The following is a 17,242-nucleotide window of genomic DNA, read 5'->3' as shown; positions in this document are numbered from 1 at the left end:
GAATTAAATGTATATGAATAATAATTGATATTATTTTCGTATAATAACTTAATAATATTATTTATAATATATATAATATATAATTAATATATAATTTATAATAAATTTTGATAAATTTGATAAAAATATAAATCATATTAAAATATACATTGTATAATCAGTATATATATCTATACATAAAATAAATGAGTCATATATATATATATATATATACAGAAATAAATTTTTTATTTTGAAGCATCTGGCATAACATTGTTTTACAATGTGTAAAAAGAGATGTTATGTCAGTATAAAAAAATACAGAAAACGATAAAATAAATTTTAAAGATTATATCAACTATTTACTAAAATTAAACTGAAAAATACAGTTCATTTGCATTTTCCGAATATTCACTGTAGAATACAATGTATATTATATATACATTGCTTTACAATCACTTCTGAAAGATATATAGTACGATACATACATATTTTAATTTACAATACGATTGCATTACATAAGGGAAGTAATATATCAAAAGAAATCTATTATATGTATATAGTATTTAAATAGAGAATACAAAAAAAAAGGCATCAATATAGATAAATGCAATAGTATCGATTTTGGCAGTACAATTTTCAGTATTCCAAATTAATCATCACTTAATCAATTATAATATCTATGTATTCATGAAACATTTAAAAATTTAATGTTATAATTGAATATATAATAAATGCTTACTAATGAAAATAATTATATTTTTTATATGAACATATCATTTTTTTGTTCCCCTCCTCTTTTCTTTAGAAAAAAAGAAAATATATATATAATTTAATATAAGTTTACAATATATCTTAAATATATCTATTTTGTTCTTTTCTTTATTTATTTTATTTTAAAAATAAGATCTCTTATATTAGCTCATCCTATAAGTAATATTGCTTTGTTATTTATTTTATAGAATTTATATATATTTTAATTTATATATATTATAAAATACAAGAAGCATTTTAATTAATTGATTTCATCAAATTGATATTTTTAAAAAAAATAAAAAAATCAGAAGATCAGATATTAACAATCATAAATCATATTTAATATTGTATACTCTGTACTCAAAAACAGATAACATAATATACATATAATTAAAAATATATAATTATTAAAAAAAAATAAAATATTGATATTAGTTTTCGAAATTTCGATATAAAATTGACTGATAAAAATTAACATAATAGAAAAATCAATAATGAATTAATAATAAATATAAATTTTAATATTATATATTAATAATTAAAATAAAAAAACAACATTATTTATAAGATGAGCTGATAATGCATGTTCTGATTGTTATGTCTATAATTATGTCTACGATGATGATAATACAAAAAATAAGAAAATCTATAAAAAACGTAAATGCAATTTAGAATGTACATAAAATTAGTATTATCTACATGAATAAAATATCAAGAAAACTGCCAGGAACAACAATGCAATTTCAATAATAAACAAAGCTGTTCTAAACTAAATTCCATTCACGCATATATCATAAATTATATCATAATATTTTCAATAAATAAACAATATCATCATGAATAATTATGTTTTAAATTCAATAATTATTCATGTTAATCATTTAAAAAAAGAATATTATTAGCCAAGTGAAAAAAATTCCTAATACTTTGAAAAGGATAACTTGAACTATATTAATATAATTTATTGATTTCATTCAATATTGAGAAAATTATAAAATGAGAAGAACATGATAACATTCATTGGATATATGATATAAGATATTAGAAAAAAAACAAAACAATTATGATGTTTTAATTTTTTTTCTTCTGCCAATATTTTTGAAAGAATGAAGTAAGTTGATATTTAAATAAAAAATTATTAGAAATTTAAGCATTCGAAAGTAATATTTGAGCGGGAGAGGAGATATTTAAGCGAAAATGAATGTATTTTGTATGTTTTTCGATGCATTTATCGATAACGAGACAAGGCAGAGGAAATGCAGGATATCGAAGATTTTTATGGTTTATGTGCATACTTTTCTAAATAGTATTTCCTTTGTCAAGAAAGGCTAGAAAAGTAAAAGCATAAATCCCCTCTTCTCTGTCTGTCTATTTGTTTGTTTCATAGAGAAAAAAATTTGAGGAAAGTCTGCGGAGGAATCGGAACATGAAGAGACGCTCTATCAACGTCTGCCAATTTTTCTTGAAAGGCTGGATCCTGATCAGCAATGCAGGGATGCCCGAGTGATCGCCAAAATAAGCAACGGCAATTGCGACATAATTGAATTATCTCTGCATATTCTTCTCGCAAACCAAATGATCTATAAAATATTTATATCGATTTATTTTGTCGATAAAAGACACTAATATAAACATATAGATAAGATATGAGAAAAATGAATATTATGTTATCTAAAAAAATTACATATTATGTATAATCAATCAATTACAATTTATGTATAATCTACCTTCGTGCGATAGTAAATATAGTTTTCCAGTCTTTTCCTGGATTATGTTGTCTTGTAGAAGCTATTTGCTGGGGCGTGAAATGGTACTGAGCAAGTTCCCGCCAGATTCTTTGTTCTTGCGCAAGAATAGCTAGATGTTCGCAAGCCTCTGAAGATGCTTCAATATCTCGTGGATCACTTAATCGAAGAAGAACTTCTCGACGGCATTCTGCGGGTAAATCTGACCATTGCGGTTGTTGTTTCTCATCCGGCTAAAATCAAAAAAATAAGAAGGACAACGATCATGCGACAGCTTATTTCATTTTATTCTAAATACACGCTTTTTTTTTACCTGTGTTATAGTGATGGACGAAGCAATTTGTAATATTCTCTCTAAAGCAGCTTTATGTTTCTCCCATAACACTACAGAACCCAAGGGTCTGCCACCCCAACAACAACTAGCGCTAAAAGCTCGTACTCTTTCGATCAATCGACGAAGTTTTCCAGTTTGTTGCTGTGATAATGATACTGTCAAGCATACATTATAAGAACACATATTAAAAAATACATAAGAAGATAATTCGTTTAATACTTAAAATCTCATTACCTTCCAAAGCAACTTCTTCCAACATATTAAAGAGAACTCGTTGAGCACATCCGCTAAGACCACCCATTCTGTGACTGACCAAAAGATCCAACAGTCGCACGATGTAATTGAATCGCCGGCAATCATGTACCGCGGATAAAAAGTCCAGCCGTTTCAGAGCATCGCTTAAACCGTTGAAACCAGCGATCTACGAATTTAAAGAGATACGCGTCGCGATCGTTTCTCTTTTCTCCATTTCTGAATATGCATGCATCAGATATAGCCCGCGCCCGTGATTCAACCTTAACAATTATATGTATATTTGCAATCAAACAGAAGAAAAAACCAATCAATAATAATATTTTTCTTTCTTCCTCTCTTACTTTCCCTTTTTTTGATTTTGCTTCTTCTTATTCTTTCATTTCAATTTCAATTTTTATTCCTCTTCGTTCTTTCTCTTTTTTTCTTCTTCTCTTTCCTTTCTCTTTTTTTCTTTTTCCTGTTTCCTTTTAAGTTTCTTTTTTAACGAACCAATCCCATTTCTTTCCTCTTTCACGAGACTAAGGTTAAATATAAGCACGGATGGAACAAGTCACTCACCTCGCGGGTGCATTTCAGCGTGATGCGGCAATGCGGTTGGACGGCGTTTTCTAAAATTATATGAAAACACTTTAGAAAAAAGTTAGCTTTAGAAAAATTTAAATAAATGATTTGTACATTTTTTATTTTCAAAATTTTCAAATCGATGTTTTTAGAAAGTGATTTTTTAGAAACTTCTAATCATAAATAACACATATTAAAAGAGAAAGAAATATTGAAAAAATATAAATCAATTACAAATCGTTTCGATTACTTTCACAAATATTTTAAGTATTTACCTTTCTTTTTATCCTTCTCTTTTTTGTCAAGCGCATCTTTATCGCCGCTGCAAAAAAAAAGAAAATATTATTTCTCTATTCTTTATATTCTAAGATTATTTAAAAATTAGCAAATGAGATTTTTGAAAACCGAATATATTTATTTATTTGTAGCATATAAACATATTATCGCGTATATTATTATTATTCATATTATCACAATAATATTGCAATAATTCAATGAAATATGGAAAAATGAATAAATTTATATAATCCATTCAAGTATATAATGCATAACCAGTCTTTTTTATCTTTATATACATAATACCATTTTTTAATATTTTTTAATATCGTTTATATTAAAATATCATCATGAATCCTCTTTAGAATCCTAGAATTTGAGATACTAAAAAATTAGTGCTCATCAAAGACATGATATTTTCAAAGAATAATTTTATCATACATGATAATTATTTTCAAACATTTTTTTTTTATTTTTAAATTGAAATTTATATCATTTTTTAACAAATTTATTTTTACAATTAATTTTTACAAAAGTTGAATAATAATCAAACAAATAAAATATAAATTATTTGAATTTTGTTTTTTTATAACTATTTATTAATATTTTGTGATTAAAAAAAATATATTTATACTTAGAATATCTATTATTTGAATAGTATATTAAATAGTTTCAAATATTTAGAATAAAAATTAAGATAAAAAATAACAATAACATAATTTAGAGCTTAAAGAAATAAATATCATTTGCCACTTGAATATATTATATTTTTATAAATTCACAATAGCAACCACCACAGTCAAAACAAGAATAAATTAATAATATATACTTACACTTGTTTAATTCTAGAAAAAGAATTTCAATTTTATTTCAGCAATCTTGAGTGAAATCTCAACTTGAAATCTATTTATCAATTTACTTTCTTAATTTTCTTCAACTTTAAAATGCTTTCTAATTCAGATCGCATTTTTTTTTTTTTGCATTAATTAACCATACATGACTATAGCAAAATGAAAATCGCTATAAATATGTTCTGATTTCAATAAAGAAACAGTTTCATCCGGATTATTAGTTGATGGTGAAAATGATGTTGGAATTCGCAAGAAAAAAAATCATTTTTCTTTAAGTTTGAAGTTTTAACCAAATGCCTTTAACCAACTAATACACTATATGTATATAAAAACAAATAAATTCGGTAAAATGCTTAAATCGTCGAATTGCGACATATAACTATCGAGGGAGACCTTGTAGTAATATGCTTATACGATGGGGGGAGAAACCCCGCGCCAATAATCCGTAACATTATATAACTATCGGTAATATTGTATTTGCGTGAAACGAATCGCGTAGTAGCTAGACGCGCATGCGATCGGTTCTATGCTGTTGCTATTGTATGAGATATAATCTGAAGTGTCGAATAATGAATAATTTATCCAGAGATATAACAAAGTTATAAAATTAATTTGGTAAAAAAGAAAAAATATTTTGACTATCGAATATCGACAATACTAAAAATATTATTGCAATATTAACTATATCGTTGATTGATAGAACAATTTACAATCAAATAACATCTCTGGATGTTATGTATACTATTGTGTTTACATGTATGTGCATATATATATATATGCACGCCGTATCTACGCAAGAAGTTATAAGTTCTTTTAGTAATTATTTTATATTAATCATTTACACTTCAATAAGTTTGTTGCTATGTAATTATACATATACGATATGTTATTAAAAAATTCAAATTATAGAAAACCGAATGGAATTTACGTTAAATTGCAAATTTGCAAATTTTTTTTTCTTTTTTCTGTTACTTTTCGATTTATAAATATTTTTTAAGTTGATAATCGACAATACATAAATATAAAGATATTCACTAAAGAGCAACATATTGTTGCAATATACGATGATGTGAAAGATTTGCAAAATTGGTTCAGGTCATGTTAGGTAGGTCATGACCTACTTTAACACAAGTATAAACGATAGTTTGGTTGACCTAATATATTCCTTTTATCATTTCGATAATTTCTTTATTCAAAAATAATATACAACTGATCAAAGAAGCTAGAAAAATTTTAATAAAGTAAATTTTATTGATAAAATAATGTTTATTGATTAATAATATATTTTGTGGTAAAAAGTCAAAATCTTATATACTGTCATTAGTCATAAAATGTTGTCTTATGACTAATGCAAACGATATAAGAAGGGGATTATTTCTTTTGCGAAGCGCGCGAAAGCGTGACTATGCACACTATAATTCCTTCTCTTTCTCTTTCTCTCTTTTTACTATACTTCTTCACTCTTTACTATACTTCAGTATTATTTTTCATAATGTTAGAACTTAACTTCTGAACGAATGTAAAAATGCGTTCAAACTCATTACGTGTATCAAATCGAAAGAGAAGACATAAAGAGAATGCACGTATATACATATATTAAACGCGTACGCGATGCATACACAGATATATTCGTGCATACTCATATATATGTTTTTGCGTACATTGTATAGTGAATAAGCAATGATATATCTACATATATGTAGTGTATACGCAAGTACGTATTCTTAAGTGAAAATTCAATGATTTCTGCGGTAAAGAATCAAAATAACAAAAGAATATACTCGAAATTATATATATATTTAATGTTTTTTTTCTTTTTTCTTACAAAAAAAAACTTATTGTGTTAAAATAAAATAAGAAATAATACATAAGAAATAACAGAAAAGGATATTTTTGACATTATATTTGTACAAATATAAAAAAACAATTTAAAGATTTTTCTAATGAGTTAAAAGATTTATTTTCTATATTCAATATTAAATAATTAAATAATGATATATGTAGAAGAACATTTAAAAATCTATTGAATTTTAATAATTATAAAGCATATACAATAATTATTCGATACAATATAGAAATTTCTTAAAAATGATTGCTATTCTTTATTTTGTTTGTATTAACCTAATATTAGATTTAATTTTAATTTAATGGTATATGACATGTACAATAATAAAATTTGCAATAGTAAACAAATCAGTAACTGTCATTCGATCAATGTAACAGCTGTGAGATAAAATATGCGAAAATGATTAGTTATTTGTGTATACTATCATTTAAAAACAAAGAATACCATTGGGAATGTAAAAAGAAAGAAAAGAACAAGTCAGTAATGGCAATGCTTACCGAAGCAAGAGAGAAAGTGTTTTATTGTTGGCGCACTCGAGGATTTTTTTCTTTTCCCAACCTTCAACAGTTTTCACCCATTCTTCACCAGGACTGCGCCAATCCTTTGATATGAACGGCATCGTCCGTAAAATAATCACACCAAAACCGTTATTCTACTTGTGTATGCAAACTGCGAACGATTCTTCGACTAATGCTAAAAAATATTACGGAACACACTTCACTGTATCACGGACGCTCAATGTTTGCTCGTAATACACCTCGGTCTGTTCGGTTTACTTCGCGGCTGCGATCGACCGCGCATGGCTTTGTTTTACTGACGTCACTCTGATATCAGCTGTGCAACTGACGAACTTGTGGACTCTCAATACTTTCCATATATATTCCGCCATTTTAATATTTATATTTCACGCATGCGCGATTAAATTTGATTCAAAAAATACTATTCGAATATTCGGATATTATTCAATTCAAAAGATATTACATACTTATATGTTTCAATATGTTTCAACTTATATGTTTGCAATACGATTTTTTTTTTATTTAAATTATATTGTAGTATTATTATTGATAAATTATATTGATATTATATTGGTTTTATAAATTAAAAATTTTCATTTTTTAATTATTAATAAAATTGAAATTATACAAAATATAAACATATATATCAAAAAATATTGTTTTGATTATAAAGAAAATATATACAAATACATTCAAATCATTTTTATATTATATTTATATTTTTTATTTGTTCATCTATTTCAGAAATAATATTTATGGATACTGATTCTTCTTTTTCTTCTTCTGTTTCTGAATCTGAAATAGCTGGTGGAAAATCTGAAATAGCTATATATTGAATAAATATAAGTTTAAACATTGATAATAATTTATTGATAATGATATTCATGATTTATCATATTATATTAATTAATATAAAGAAATATTAAATTAATAGTTAAAAAAATAATATAATAATTACCATGTTTATTTAATTTTTCTTCTCTCGCATTAACGAGAAATTTTTCTTGCGCAGATATAATCTCTTCTGCATTTGTACAAAGTGAATATGTTTTTAACAATTCGTCATTCAATTCTAAAAATGAGTGACCCCAAGAGAATTTTCCGAGATAAAATTTTGCTTCTTCGGGAAAACCTGTTATAATTAAAGTAGCAGCTATAGCTTCTACACAACTTAATTGACAAGGTTTTCCATAATTTATTGGATTTGCAGCAACTAGAAACGGTAAAAGACGCGGATTGGAAGTTCTCATTCTACTAAATGGAGTATCATCCAAACGTGCCCAACTACAATCGACGACTGCACAACCATAATCTTTTATAATATCACGATCTGTTGGACTCACACACTATAATATGAAATTTCAATTTGCTATATTAAAAATTAATTTATTTCGTCTATTGCATCAAAATATATCATACCTTTTGACCAATAGGTGTAAGAACTAATCCTGAAAATCGAGCTCCTAACCTTAATATTTTTACTAAGCCATGTCTAACTAATTTTCTACCGGAACATTTTTTAGGATCGCAATGTTCGAGATCCCACATAGCAACAGGAAAAGAGGGGGACCACACATTTTCTTCTTGTTCTAAAAATTAAAATAATCGAATCTGTTTTAAACTTTTTTTTAAATATTTATACAATTAAATACTCCTTTCTAACCTGATACTTCATCTTCCTTATCGGATTTATCTCTTTCTTGACGGTATTTTTCTTCTTTTCCAACAACGTGTCGTGGTCGCCTTGTTAGTATTCGTTTTCTGTTTTTCTTTCCGTGAGATGACATTTATGAGATAACATAAACTTCAAATTGTTTCGTAAAAATATATATGAGCATGAACTATTCCTTTCAATTTGAAGGTTACTTAACTCAATATGTATATAAACGTAACAATAACTATATGTTATAAACCCACGTGTATTCGTACGTACAAGTGAATTTATATTCAAATAATATACATTGCATATATTATAATATAATAATATTATATTGTACAAATCTTTCCAATTAATTATTTCTGAGCATTAATTATTTCTCAAAACATATAATTTTTTTTATAAGATGCTTTACCTTTTTATTTACCTATTTATTAATATGTTTATGTGAAATTGCAATCAAATATTACTATATTATTTATGTGAATTAAATTTATATATATATAATTGTTATTTAATAGAAGCATTTAATAAAAGAAAATCTTAATAAAAGCATTAAGATATAATAATTCATATATATTAAAATTTGTAAAAGTACCACTGCATTAGACGGCACTGAATACTGTTAGAGTGGGTAACAAGTGGCTGTTCTGTTCTCAATCGCTCCGCGGAACACAAATTGTTCAGTGAATAGGGATTCTTTAAACATGTGTTTAAAGACGATTTAATCAGAAGAGAATGTTTTGTTCATACTTATATTGTTCTTAAATTAAAGGTAAGTATTAATTTATACTATTTTACATATTAGTTTTTTATATTTTATCAGTTCACATTATTAAAATTATTATTTCGCAATGATATATAAAAACATTGACTGGTTAATGCGTATTTGTGTAATTGAATATTTTTAGCTTTACTGATATTAATAATGTTTATATCGTTCATGCCGCTTAAAAGACATGGATTCAGGTACATTTTATTGAGATAAATATATTGTTTCTTATTTTATAACGTTTTTGCATATATATATATCGTATCTAAATGCTTAAATTATTATTAATTATTGTTTAAAATTTTTTAATAAATCCTTTTTAAATATTTATTACGTAACATATGGATATTACTAATTTTTTTATAAATATATAACAAATTTATATACGATATACATTTTACGATAATATATTAATTTATAAATTATAGCGAATCAATTTATTTTAAATAATATTATGATTTATAAATTTTTTAATAATAACTAATAATATCATATCTTATATTTTCTCTTTTTACAAGAAAACACAAAGAAAGAAACAATTATAAAAGTAACAGATTGGTTACGTGGAATTTGGGAAATGAGACGTCAAACTGGTCCTGTCCAACAATGGTTAGATTCAATACCATCACCTATAAAATCTAATTTTTCAATAAAAAATGAAAACCAACGAGAATCAAATAAAAAATCTAATGTTTCATTAATACCAAGTGAGCCTAAGGATATTCCATATCCTACAGGAACAAAACAATTAACCATGACTAAATCTGCACCTATCAATGTTCCTAATACATCAATTAATACAACAAGATTACCTAGGTATTAAAACACAAACAGAAAGAAATACACAATAATTATTAATTTCATTATTATTTATGTTTTTATGTTTTATATAGTTCATTGCCTCATAAATTGGTTCGAGATCCAAGTCTACAATCTGACAGCAGTCACTGTAGTAGTGTGGAAAGTTTATTAGAATTAAGAAAAGCAGATCCAGAAGCAATTTTACTTGGTCTTGGATTTGGTGGTTGTTCAAATAGTCCACAAGAAAATGGTTCCTTTTCTCGCATACCAAAAAGATTTTTACAGCCATCAAAGTTAAAAGGCATAGCTATTAATGATTTTATGAAGCAGCAACAAGAAACTAGTGAATCTTTTGATTCAGTATCTTTAGGATATAGAGGTTTGACAGGTAAAATACATGCAAAAAAATTGATATATATAGGAAAAATATGATAGAATAATAAAATAGAAATATATATAAATTACAATTTAAAAGTTATTACACTTAATATGGAACAATTAAAATAAATACATCAAATAAATTTTATAGATAAAGTATTATAAGTTAAAAAAATAAATTTATGTTACACAAATAGTAATGTTATAGGAAGCGATGACACATTATCTGTGTCTAGACTTTGTCCACATCGCAGACATTCTGGACCAATTAATTTTGTAAGTCTTGTGACAATTAGGTTTTTTCTGAATTTTTCATGATTCTAAAGTAATTTTTATTTGAAAGATTTATATTTCAATTTTGTTTTAATTGTTTTTTTGATGTGCTTAAGTATCTATGCTTATAGATTTTTAAATGTTTGTTTTATAATGATAAATAACAAATAAATAGAAAATGCATGAAATAGTTATTTTGTCCGTGTGAAAGTATTTAATGCCTGAAATAAATTATTTGTTTTGTATCATAGATGATTATAATTATTTATTTAGATTACAAGACATTAAAATTAAATAATAAAATAAATTAATCATTAATTATTTTTAAATTTGTAGTATCTTTAGTCATAAAAATAAAATTGCATAGTTTTTCTAAGTTGCATATTATATATATTTTTATAAATCGTTATCGCTTCTTGTTTACAGATAATTTTAATGTTATATTATATTTATTTATTATTAGTATATAATAATGATATTTAATTGCTAAGGAATGTGAAATTATTTTTCTTTTTATCTAAAAGGTTCACCGTACGTAGCACCATCAGAAATCGTACAGAAAATTATGCAACGTTTACGAGAACACGAAAGTCACGAACATGATCCATATGCAATGTACAATTCGTACGAACAATATAGCCCATTGCATTGTGGTGGTACACTTTCTGTACTGTCCCCTGACAGTAGACAATTTTTGGAACAACCACGTTCTAAAAGTCCAGACATGCGTAACAAACGTATGATCATAGGTAATTGGTTTCATTTGTTTTTTTTATTAATTGTTTTTTTAACTATATATGTATATACTATTATATTATATTATATTATTGAAAAATATACTAATGAATATTGAATATATATTTATAGGACAAAAATCATTTGCATTTGGGCATGATGGTGATTTAATTGAAATTGATTCTTCTAATCCAAAAAGATCATTTGAAGATATTCTAGACAGTGACACTAATGTTATGGAGAGTTTAGAAGCAAAACCTAATGATTTAACAACTAATGATATTAAAGTATTTAAACAAACGACTATTCAGAAAATAGAAAAAATATTACCAAAAAGCTTATATTTTAATGACGATAAAGAATTTAATAATACTGACTTTAATTTATTGACGAAAGCGTTCAAAGAAAATTTAAATGAAAAAAATTTAGATAAAAATATTGATTGCAAAGACGATATTTCTTTAAACACAATTTCACATAATATATTTGATATTCGAAGAGCTAGTGATGGATTTTGTAACATGAAAGATGGAAAGATTTTATCCGAGATAAATAAACGAAGACATAGCGACAGTTTTATGCAAACTTCTAAGCATAATGATGATAGTATAGCTCGAAGAAGAAAAACTTTGAAGCGACAGACTAGAATAAATGATATAGATGACATAAACTATTATGATTTAAATATTTGTGAATCTGATACAGCACAATGCAAAGAATTTGAATGTAACTTGAATGACGATGACAAGCAAAAAAGCATTTCTACGAAATTAATTCAGAATGATGATAAAAAGATAGAATTAAAAAGTGGAACCAGAAATTACGACATAATTAAATACTCACAAACATTTCTCGAAGAAACATATAATTGTATAGAATCAACTAATTCAAGTAAAGAAAAACAAGGAAATAATAGTGAATATTGTATTGAGGAATCTCAGTCCATAGAACAAATATGCGTGAATAAAGATGAAAATACAACTTGTTGTTGTCATTCTGGTACTAAAAAGTATTGGAAGAAAATGGAAAAAATTATACAAGAAAATAAAAACTTAGAAAATATGGTAACAAAAAGTAGAAGAGAAATGGCAGAAATTCGAGAAATGCTGAGTAGCGTGTTATCTGTACGATTAGAACCTGGTTTTTAACTACAGTTAAACACAAATAAAAATATATTGCTCCATATAATATTAGAATATTCGAAATAAATTTCGACAATATATTTTCAAAATTATTTCGCATATTAATAGTATTTTTGAATGTATCTTTAAAACATTTTACACTTAAGAAAAGTGTAATTCACAAAATTATCACAAAAGCTCATAATAAGCTCATAAAAATTGCAATGCAGTAAGAATTTTTACTTATAATAATTATATCTCTGTTTGTTTTTAATTTTAAATAAAGATGTAAATATTTTGTTATAATTAAAAATTTTTATTTTTTAGTAAATATGGATGAAATAGCATTATCTCATATATTTACAAATAATATATTGTTGATTTATTATTATGAAATATTTTAATATATTTGAAAAATTATTGCTATTATTTTATTATTTTTGTTGCTATATATAAAACATGTTAAATTTTCATTTAAATTTCATTGTTGATAATATATAAATTATTTTACCATTGTTCAATCGTACTCAATGTACGCGTATACATTAAATTGTAAATATGTATAAAATAACTTTAGAAACTGTGTTTCACATTCGATAATTTGAAGATGTATATGTAAGCATATACTTCAAACTAACAAAAAAAAATTTTTTTGAAATTCTAGTCCCATTAATTTTCAGTAACGTAATTTCATTATATTACTATAAAAAAAGAAAAAAGGCAATAATAGTTATACAAGTAGCAGCAGCACTAATAGTAATGATAATAACAATAAAGATAAAAATAAAATTCAGCTATTTTTTTTTCTGATAAATGTTAATATTTTTTTTATGTATGTAAATTAATTTATAAGTAATTTACGTCTTACTATTAAATATTATATTTGTGAAGAAAAGAAAGTAAGAACTATTTTGCAATATTTAACTTTATCTTATATAAACATTTGCAATTTTATGCCTTCATATAAATATTCGAATTTTTATCAATTTAAAAATATATATTTTAAAGTGACAAAACTATTTTTGATTGGAACTTTTTGTATAATGGAAAAAGTTATTATGAATGATTATTAATAATTATTATTAATAGAGTCATAATTTTATAAGTTCATCAATTGCCTTTAATGCTCAAGTATTATATATATTTCTATTATTGTATTAGTTCTTATTATGAACTAAACATAATTTTGTTGGGGCTCTATGCTAACATTAACTACATTTCAGCATAAAACTTTTATAATTAAGTTAGACATAATTATAAAAATTATATTTACGTATTATTAATCAAAACATTTAAAGTACAAATTAAAATGGAAGTTACAACAGGATTTATGTATATACGTGTGTACATATAAATATTATATATATACACACACACATATATTTTTTTAATCTAACATATCATTTAATGTTTTTAATTGTTAAATTTATAACAAAGGTTCTATTCCATATTATGTGCCTACATTCCAATAAATTTGATGTATACAAATTATACAAACAGGATAGGAGCTTTGTAGAAAATATGAAATGTACAAATAATATAGGAATATTGAATAAATATTTGACAGGATTAATTTTTACTCTCTCTCTCTCGCTCTCTCTCTCTTTTTTTATGTACGTGAAACATAATTTTTATCTATAAAGCTAAATTGAACATGACATATCATTGAACATGATTGATGACAGTATAATTAATTTCTTATTCACACTGTTGCTACTAACATAAGTCCATTATACATAATATTTATAGCTATGAAAACTTCGAGATTTAAATAGAAAATTAAGAATATTATGATTTTCCAGTGAATTTACACGACGATAGGAACACAAGACCACAACGGTAACTGACACTGTGATTTATTTTCTATATCTAATATTTTGTATTTTAATGACTAAACATAACACGGAATCTAGTTACTGAAGATGTTCTTATAATTGGACATTGAACTGTTTAAAGTGCAACAGAGGATTGAGTGAATTTTACAATTAAAACTACGCGAAAATTTATATATCAAATTATCACTAGATAAAAAAAAGTAATACAATAGTATTTTGAAAATAACATGCAGTCAAAACAAGAAGCTTAGACTTTTGTTGAATTTATGAAACATAGAATATGAGTGGATGTCGTACCTTTTAAGGAAAGAAATAATGTTGCAAATATTTGGATAGCTTGATTGTTAATTCAAATACACATAAGTATCTTGTAGAATTATTAATTATACATAAAGCTACCCTTAGTAAAGAACTGAGATCCATGGTCCACTCAATCTTATTTTTAAACACGAATCTGCTAGAATATCATTTTGTAAACTGCATCCATGTATTTATGTAATATGTCTGTGTAATGTTGAGATGTACCTGTGAATGTAGATGTATTCTTCCTTAGCATATCTTAAAATGTATATAAACAAATATGATCAAACATGATCTATATTTAGTCTTCTTTTTCTTCTCTGAAAAATAGGAAAAAAATAGATGTCTTTTTTATTTTATTCTAGAATAATAATGAAATCATCATATAAAAATGAAAAAAGAAAAAACATACTTTACAACTTCCTGTTGATGTTGATCAAGGTGAAGTTCAACAATGGTTTCTGTTCTACTTTGCACTTTGAAAGTAACTTGTGCAGCCAAGTATTTATCTTTGTTATTTACCGACCATCCTGAATACTATAAAATATAATATTCATTAAAAACATAATATTTATTAACATATAGATTTTATAATAAAATTAATATTAAAAATATGTTAAAAGCCCACCGTCGATGTGCTTTTGTATAACGTTTTTCCATCTTCTTTAAAAGGTAAAAATTTTTGAAGTAATGCTTTTCCATCTATCCTCCATAATGTTGGATCCGTATTTCCACCATCTGTATTTCCAATATCAGCTTTTGCAACAACGAATGCACCAGACTAAAATAATAAATATATATAACATTGTATTCTTGTAATATAAATAAACAAATGTATAGGATATTATAAACTTATTATACAACTTACAGTAAAATCTTTTGGCGTCTCTCCTGATGATTCGTTATAGCTGTTATCATCAGAATCTTCTTCATCTTCATCTTCTTTTTCATCTTCTTCTTTTTTAGACCGTCTTTTTCTTTTAGGTTTTTTTCCTGTGTCTGAATCAGATTCTTCATCTTCTTCTTCATCTTCTTCATCATCTTCTTCTTCTTCTTCATCTTCTTCTTCTTCTGAATGTTGCCGTTTTTTAGCAACTTCTCTTTGTGGCCTTTTTTTAGCACCACTCTAAATATTAAAATTAGTATTATTGAAATAATCTGATTATGATTTTATGTTTATATTTTATGATTACATGATTTTATTATAAGATTATTAATATTATACAAGTATATATTATTTATATTATATTAATTTTTTACTAAAAATTTTTTGAACTAAAATATAATGATAATACTTACAATATAAATGACGATACTTTTTATTTTGATTAATACATGGCTTTTGATAATACAAAATATAGATAAAAGGATTAAACATTACAAAATTGCAATGTTTTGAAAAATACATAGTTCAACCAGTATTAATAATTTGTCGACTATAATAGTATTTTCAAAAATAAATAATTTTTTATATATACAATAAAAAATTAAATTTTTTCAATAAAAAATTAGATTTTTATTTATTATTGAGATTTAAAAAATATAGAAAATATATTTTATTGATAGTATACATTCGATAAAATACATCGGTTGCGTATTTGACACGGCTACAATATATCACTGCTACATAACTGAATCGACTTGTTTTCTCGTTATCTACTAAATGGAACCGATTAATTAGAAATGATATTTATTTCTGACAATAATGAAAAATATGAAATTAAGAGAAAAACATCAGATATCAGAGATGATAACTTGAATACCTTATCTACAAACATTTATGTTTGTTTTCTTACTTGATGAAAAATATGAAGAATTGAAGTGCCGCCGATTGACAGAGTTTTATTTGTGAATAACGATGTATATATAGATATTTTCATATATAAGAAAATTCATAAAAAATGTGACAGAAAAACAAGAAGTCATGGTAAATTAAAAAAATAGGAAAAATATATTCAAGAAATAGTAAAAAAGAGGAAAGTATTAGTAGCGTGGGCTTACTTCAGCTCCGGCCTCAGGAGTCCACTCTTCTTCAGAGGCTCCTTCCACTTCTTCCGGATCATCCGCGGAATATTCATCCTCGTCTGAGACGTCCTTAGTTTTCTTCATGTTGCTTTTTCGCGAAATGTTTGCAAACTTTCCCAATGGGGCTCACTGGACGAGAGAAAAACTTGACGAGATTATGTACGAGACAAACCAATTACGTACGCGACTGCCGCAAACAATATGGCGGTATATAGCGATGGGAA

The 17,242-nt window shown here is 25.1% G+C and overlaps 3 protein-coding genes across 4 annotated transcripts; 1 reads left to right on the top strand and 2 right to left on the bottom strand.

The window, feature by feature from the left end:
- Positions 1–1,638: 1,638 nt before the first annotated feature.
- LOC122713197 (F-box only protein 32) lies at positions 1,639–7,662 on the bottom strand. The gene is made up of 7 exons (XM_043933425.1): positions 7,101–7,662; positions 3,906–3,952; positions 3,628–3,677; positions 3,049–3,235; positions 2,794–2,969; positions 2,463–2,713; positions 1,639–2,315 (listed from the first exon to the last, which is right to left on the bottom strand). The coding sequence occupies exons 1-7, from the start codon at positions 7,220–7,222 to the stop codon at positions 2,117–2,119; spliced, it is 1,032 nt and encodes a 343-aa protein (XP_043789360.1). The 5' UTR covers positions 7,223–7,662; the 3' UTR covers positions 1,639–2,116.
- Positions 7,663–7,818: 156 nt separating this feature from the next.
- LOC122713423 lies at positions 7,819–17,234 on the bottom strand. Its single transcript, XM_043933856.1, has 12 exons — positions 16,995–17,234; positions 15,862–16,119; positions 15,622–15,774; positions 15,406–15,530; positions 15,297–15,313; positions 15,219–15,251; positions 10,557–10,715; positions 10,255–10,362; positions 8,785–8,910; positions 8,541–8,710; positions 8,080–8,467; positions 7,819–7,946 (listed from the first exon to the last, which is right to left on the bottom strand). Exons 1-12 carry the CDS (start codon positions 17,100–17,102, stop codon positions 7,825–7,827), a joined length of 1,767 nt encoding a protein of 588 aa, XP_043789791.1. The 5' UTR covers positions 17,103–17,234; the 3' UTR covers positions 7,819–7,824.
- LOC122713315 lies at positions 9,274–13,150 on the top strand. Of its 2 annotated transcripts, none has more exons than XM_043933662.1 (5): positions 9,274–9,553; positions 10,069–10,366; positions 10,444–10,739; positions 11,527–11,751; positions 11,870–13,149. In XM_043933662.1, exons 2-5 carry the CDS (start codon positions 10,128–10,130, stop codon positions 12,883–12,885), a joined length of 1,776 nt encoding a protein of 591 aa, XP_043789597.1. In that variant the 5' UTR covers positions 9,274–9,553; positions 10,069–10,127; the 3' UTR covers positions 12,886–13,149. The 2 variants fall into 2 exon arrangements, with proteins under 2 accessions (XP_043789597.1, XP_043789596.1); XM_043933661.1 differs by lacking the exon at positions 9,274–9,553 and adding an exon at positions 9,723–9,747 and having other exon boundaries at positions 11,870–13,150.
- Positions 17,235–17,242: the final 8 nt, after the last annotated feature.

The sequence above is a fragment of the Apis laboriosa genome, unplaced genomic scaffold, assembly GCF_014066325.1.
Source record: "Apis laboriosa isolate Shangri-la unplaced genomic scaffold, ASM1406632v1 scaffold23_cov150, whole genome shotgun sequence".
Classification (NCBI taxonomy): domain Eukaryota; kingdom Metazoa; phylum Arthropoda; class Insecta; order Hymenoptera; family Apidae; genus Apis; species Apis laboriosa.
Note: the sequence above shows the minus strand (reverse complement) of the source record. Positions and strands in the feature narration are given on the sequence as shown.

What these genes read in the sequence shown, in the direction of transcription:
- LOC122713197 (XM_043933425.1), bottom strand. Translation starts at nt 7,222, where the DNA reads ATGCCGTTCATATCAAAGGATTGGCGCAGTCCTGGTGAAGAATGGGTG. An exon ending in ACACTTTCTCTCTTGCTTCG is followed by an intron (nt 3,953 to 7,100) that starts GTAAGCATTGCC and finishes TTTTTTTTGCAG; the next exon opens with CGGCGATAAAGATGCGCTTG. An exon ending in ATATTTACTATCGCACGAAG is followed by an intron (nt 2,316 to 2,462) that starts GTAGATTATACA and finishes AATATTTTATAG; the next exon opens with ATCATTTGGTTTGCGAGAAG.
- LOC122713315 (XM_043933661.1), top strand. An exon ending in AATACAACAAGATTACCTAG is followed by an intron (nt 10,367 to 10,443) that starts GTATTAAAACAC and finishes TGTTTTATATAG; the next exon opens with TTCATTGCCTCATAAATTGG. An exon ending in AGGATATAGAGGTTTGACAG is followed by an intron (nt 10,740 to 11,526) that starts GTAAAATACATG and finishes TTTATCTAAAAG; the next exon opens with GTTCACCGTACGTAGCACCA.
- LOC122713423 (XM_043933856.1), bottom strand. Translation starts at nt 17,102, where the DNA reads ATGAAGAAAACTAAGGACGTCTCAGACGAGGATGAATATTCCGCGGAT. An exon ending in CTCCTGAGGCCGGAGCTGAA is followed by an intron (nt 16,120 to 16,994) that starts GTAAGCCCACGC and finishes TTTAATATTTAG; the next exon opens with AGTGGTGCTAAAAAAAGGCC. An exon ending in ACCACCAAATCCAAGACCAA is followed by an intron (nt 10,363 to 10,556) that starts GTAAAATTGCTT and finishes TTTAATACCTAG; the next exon opens with GTAATCTTGTTGTATTAATT.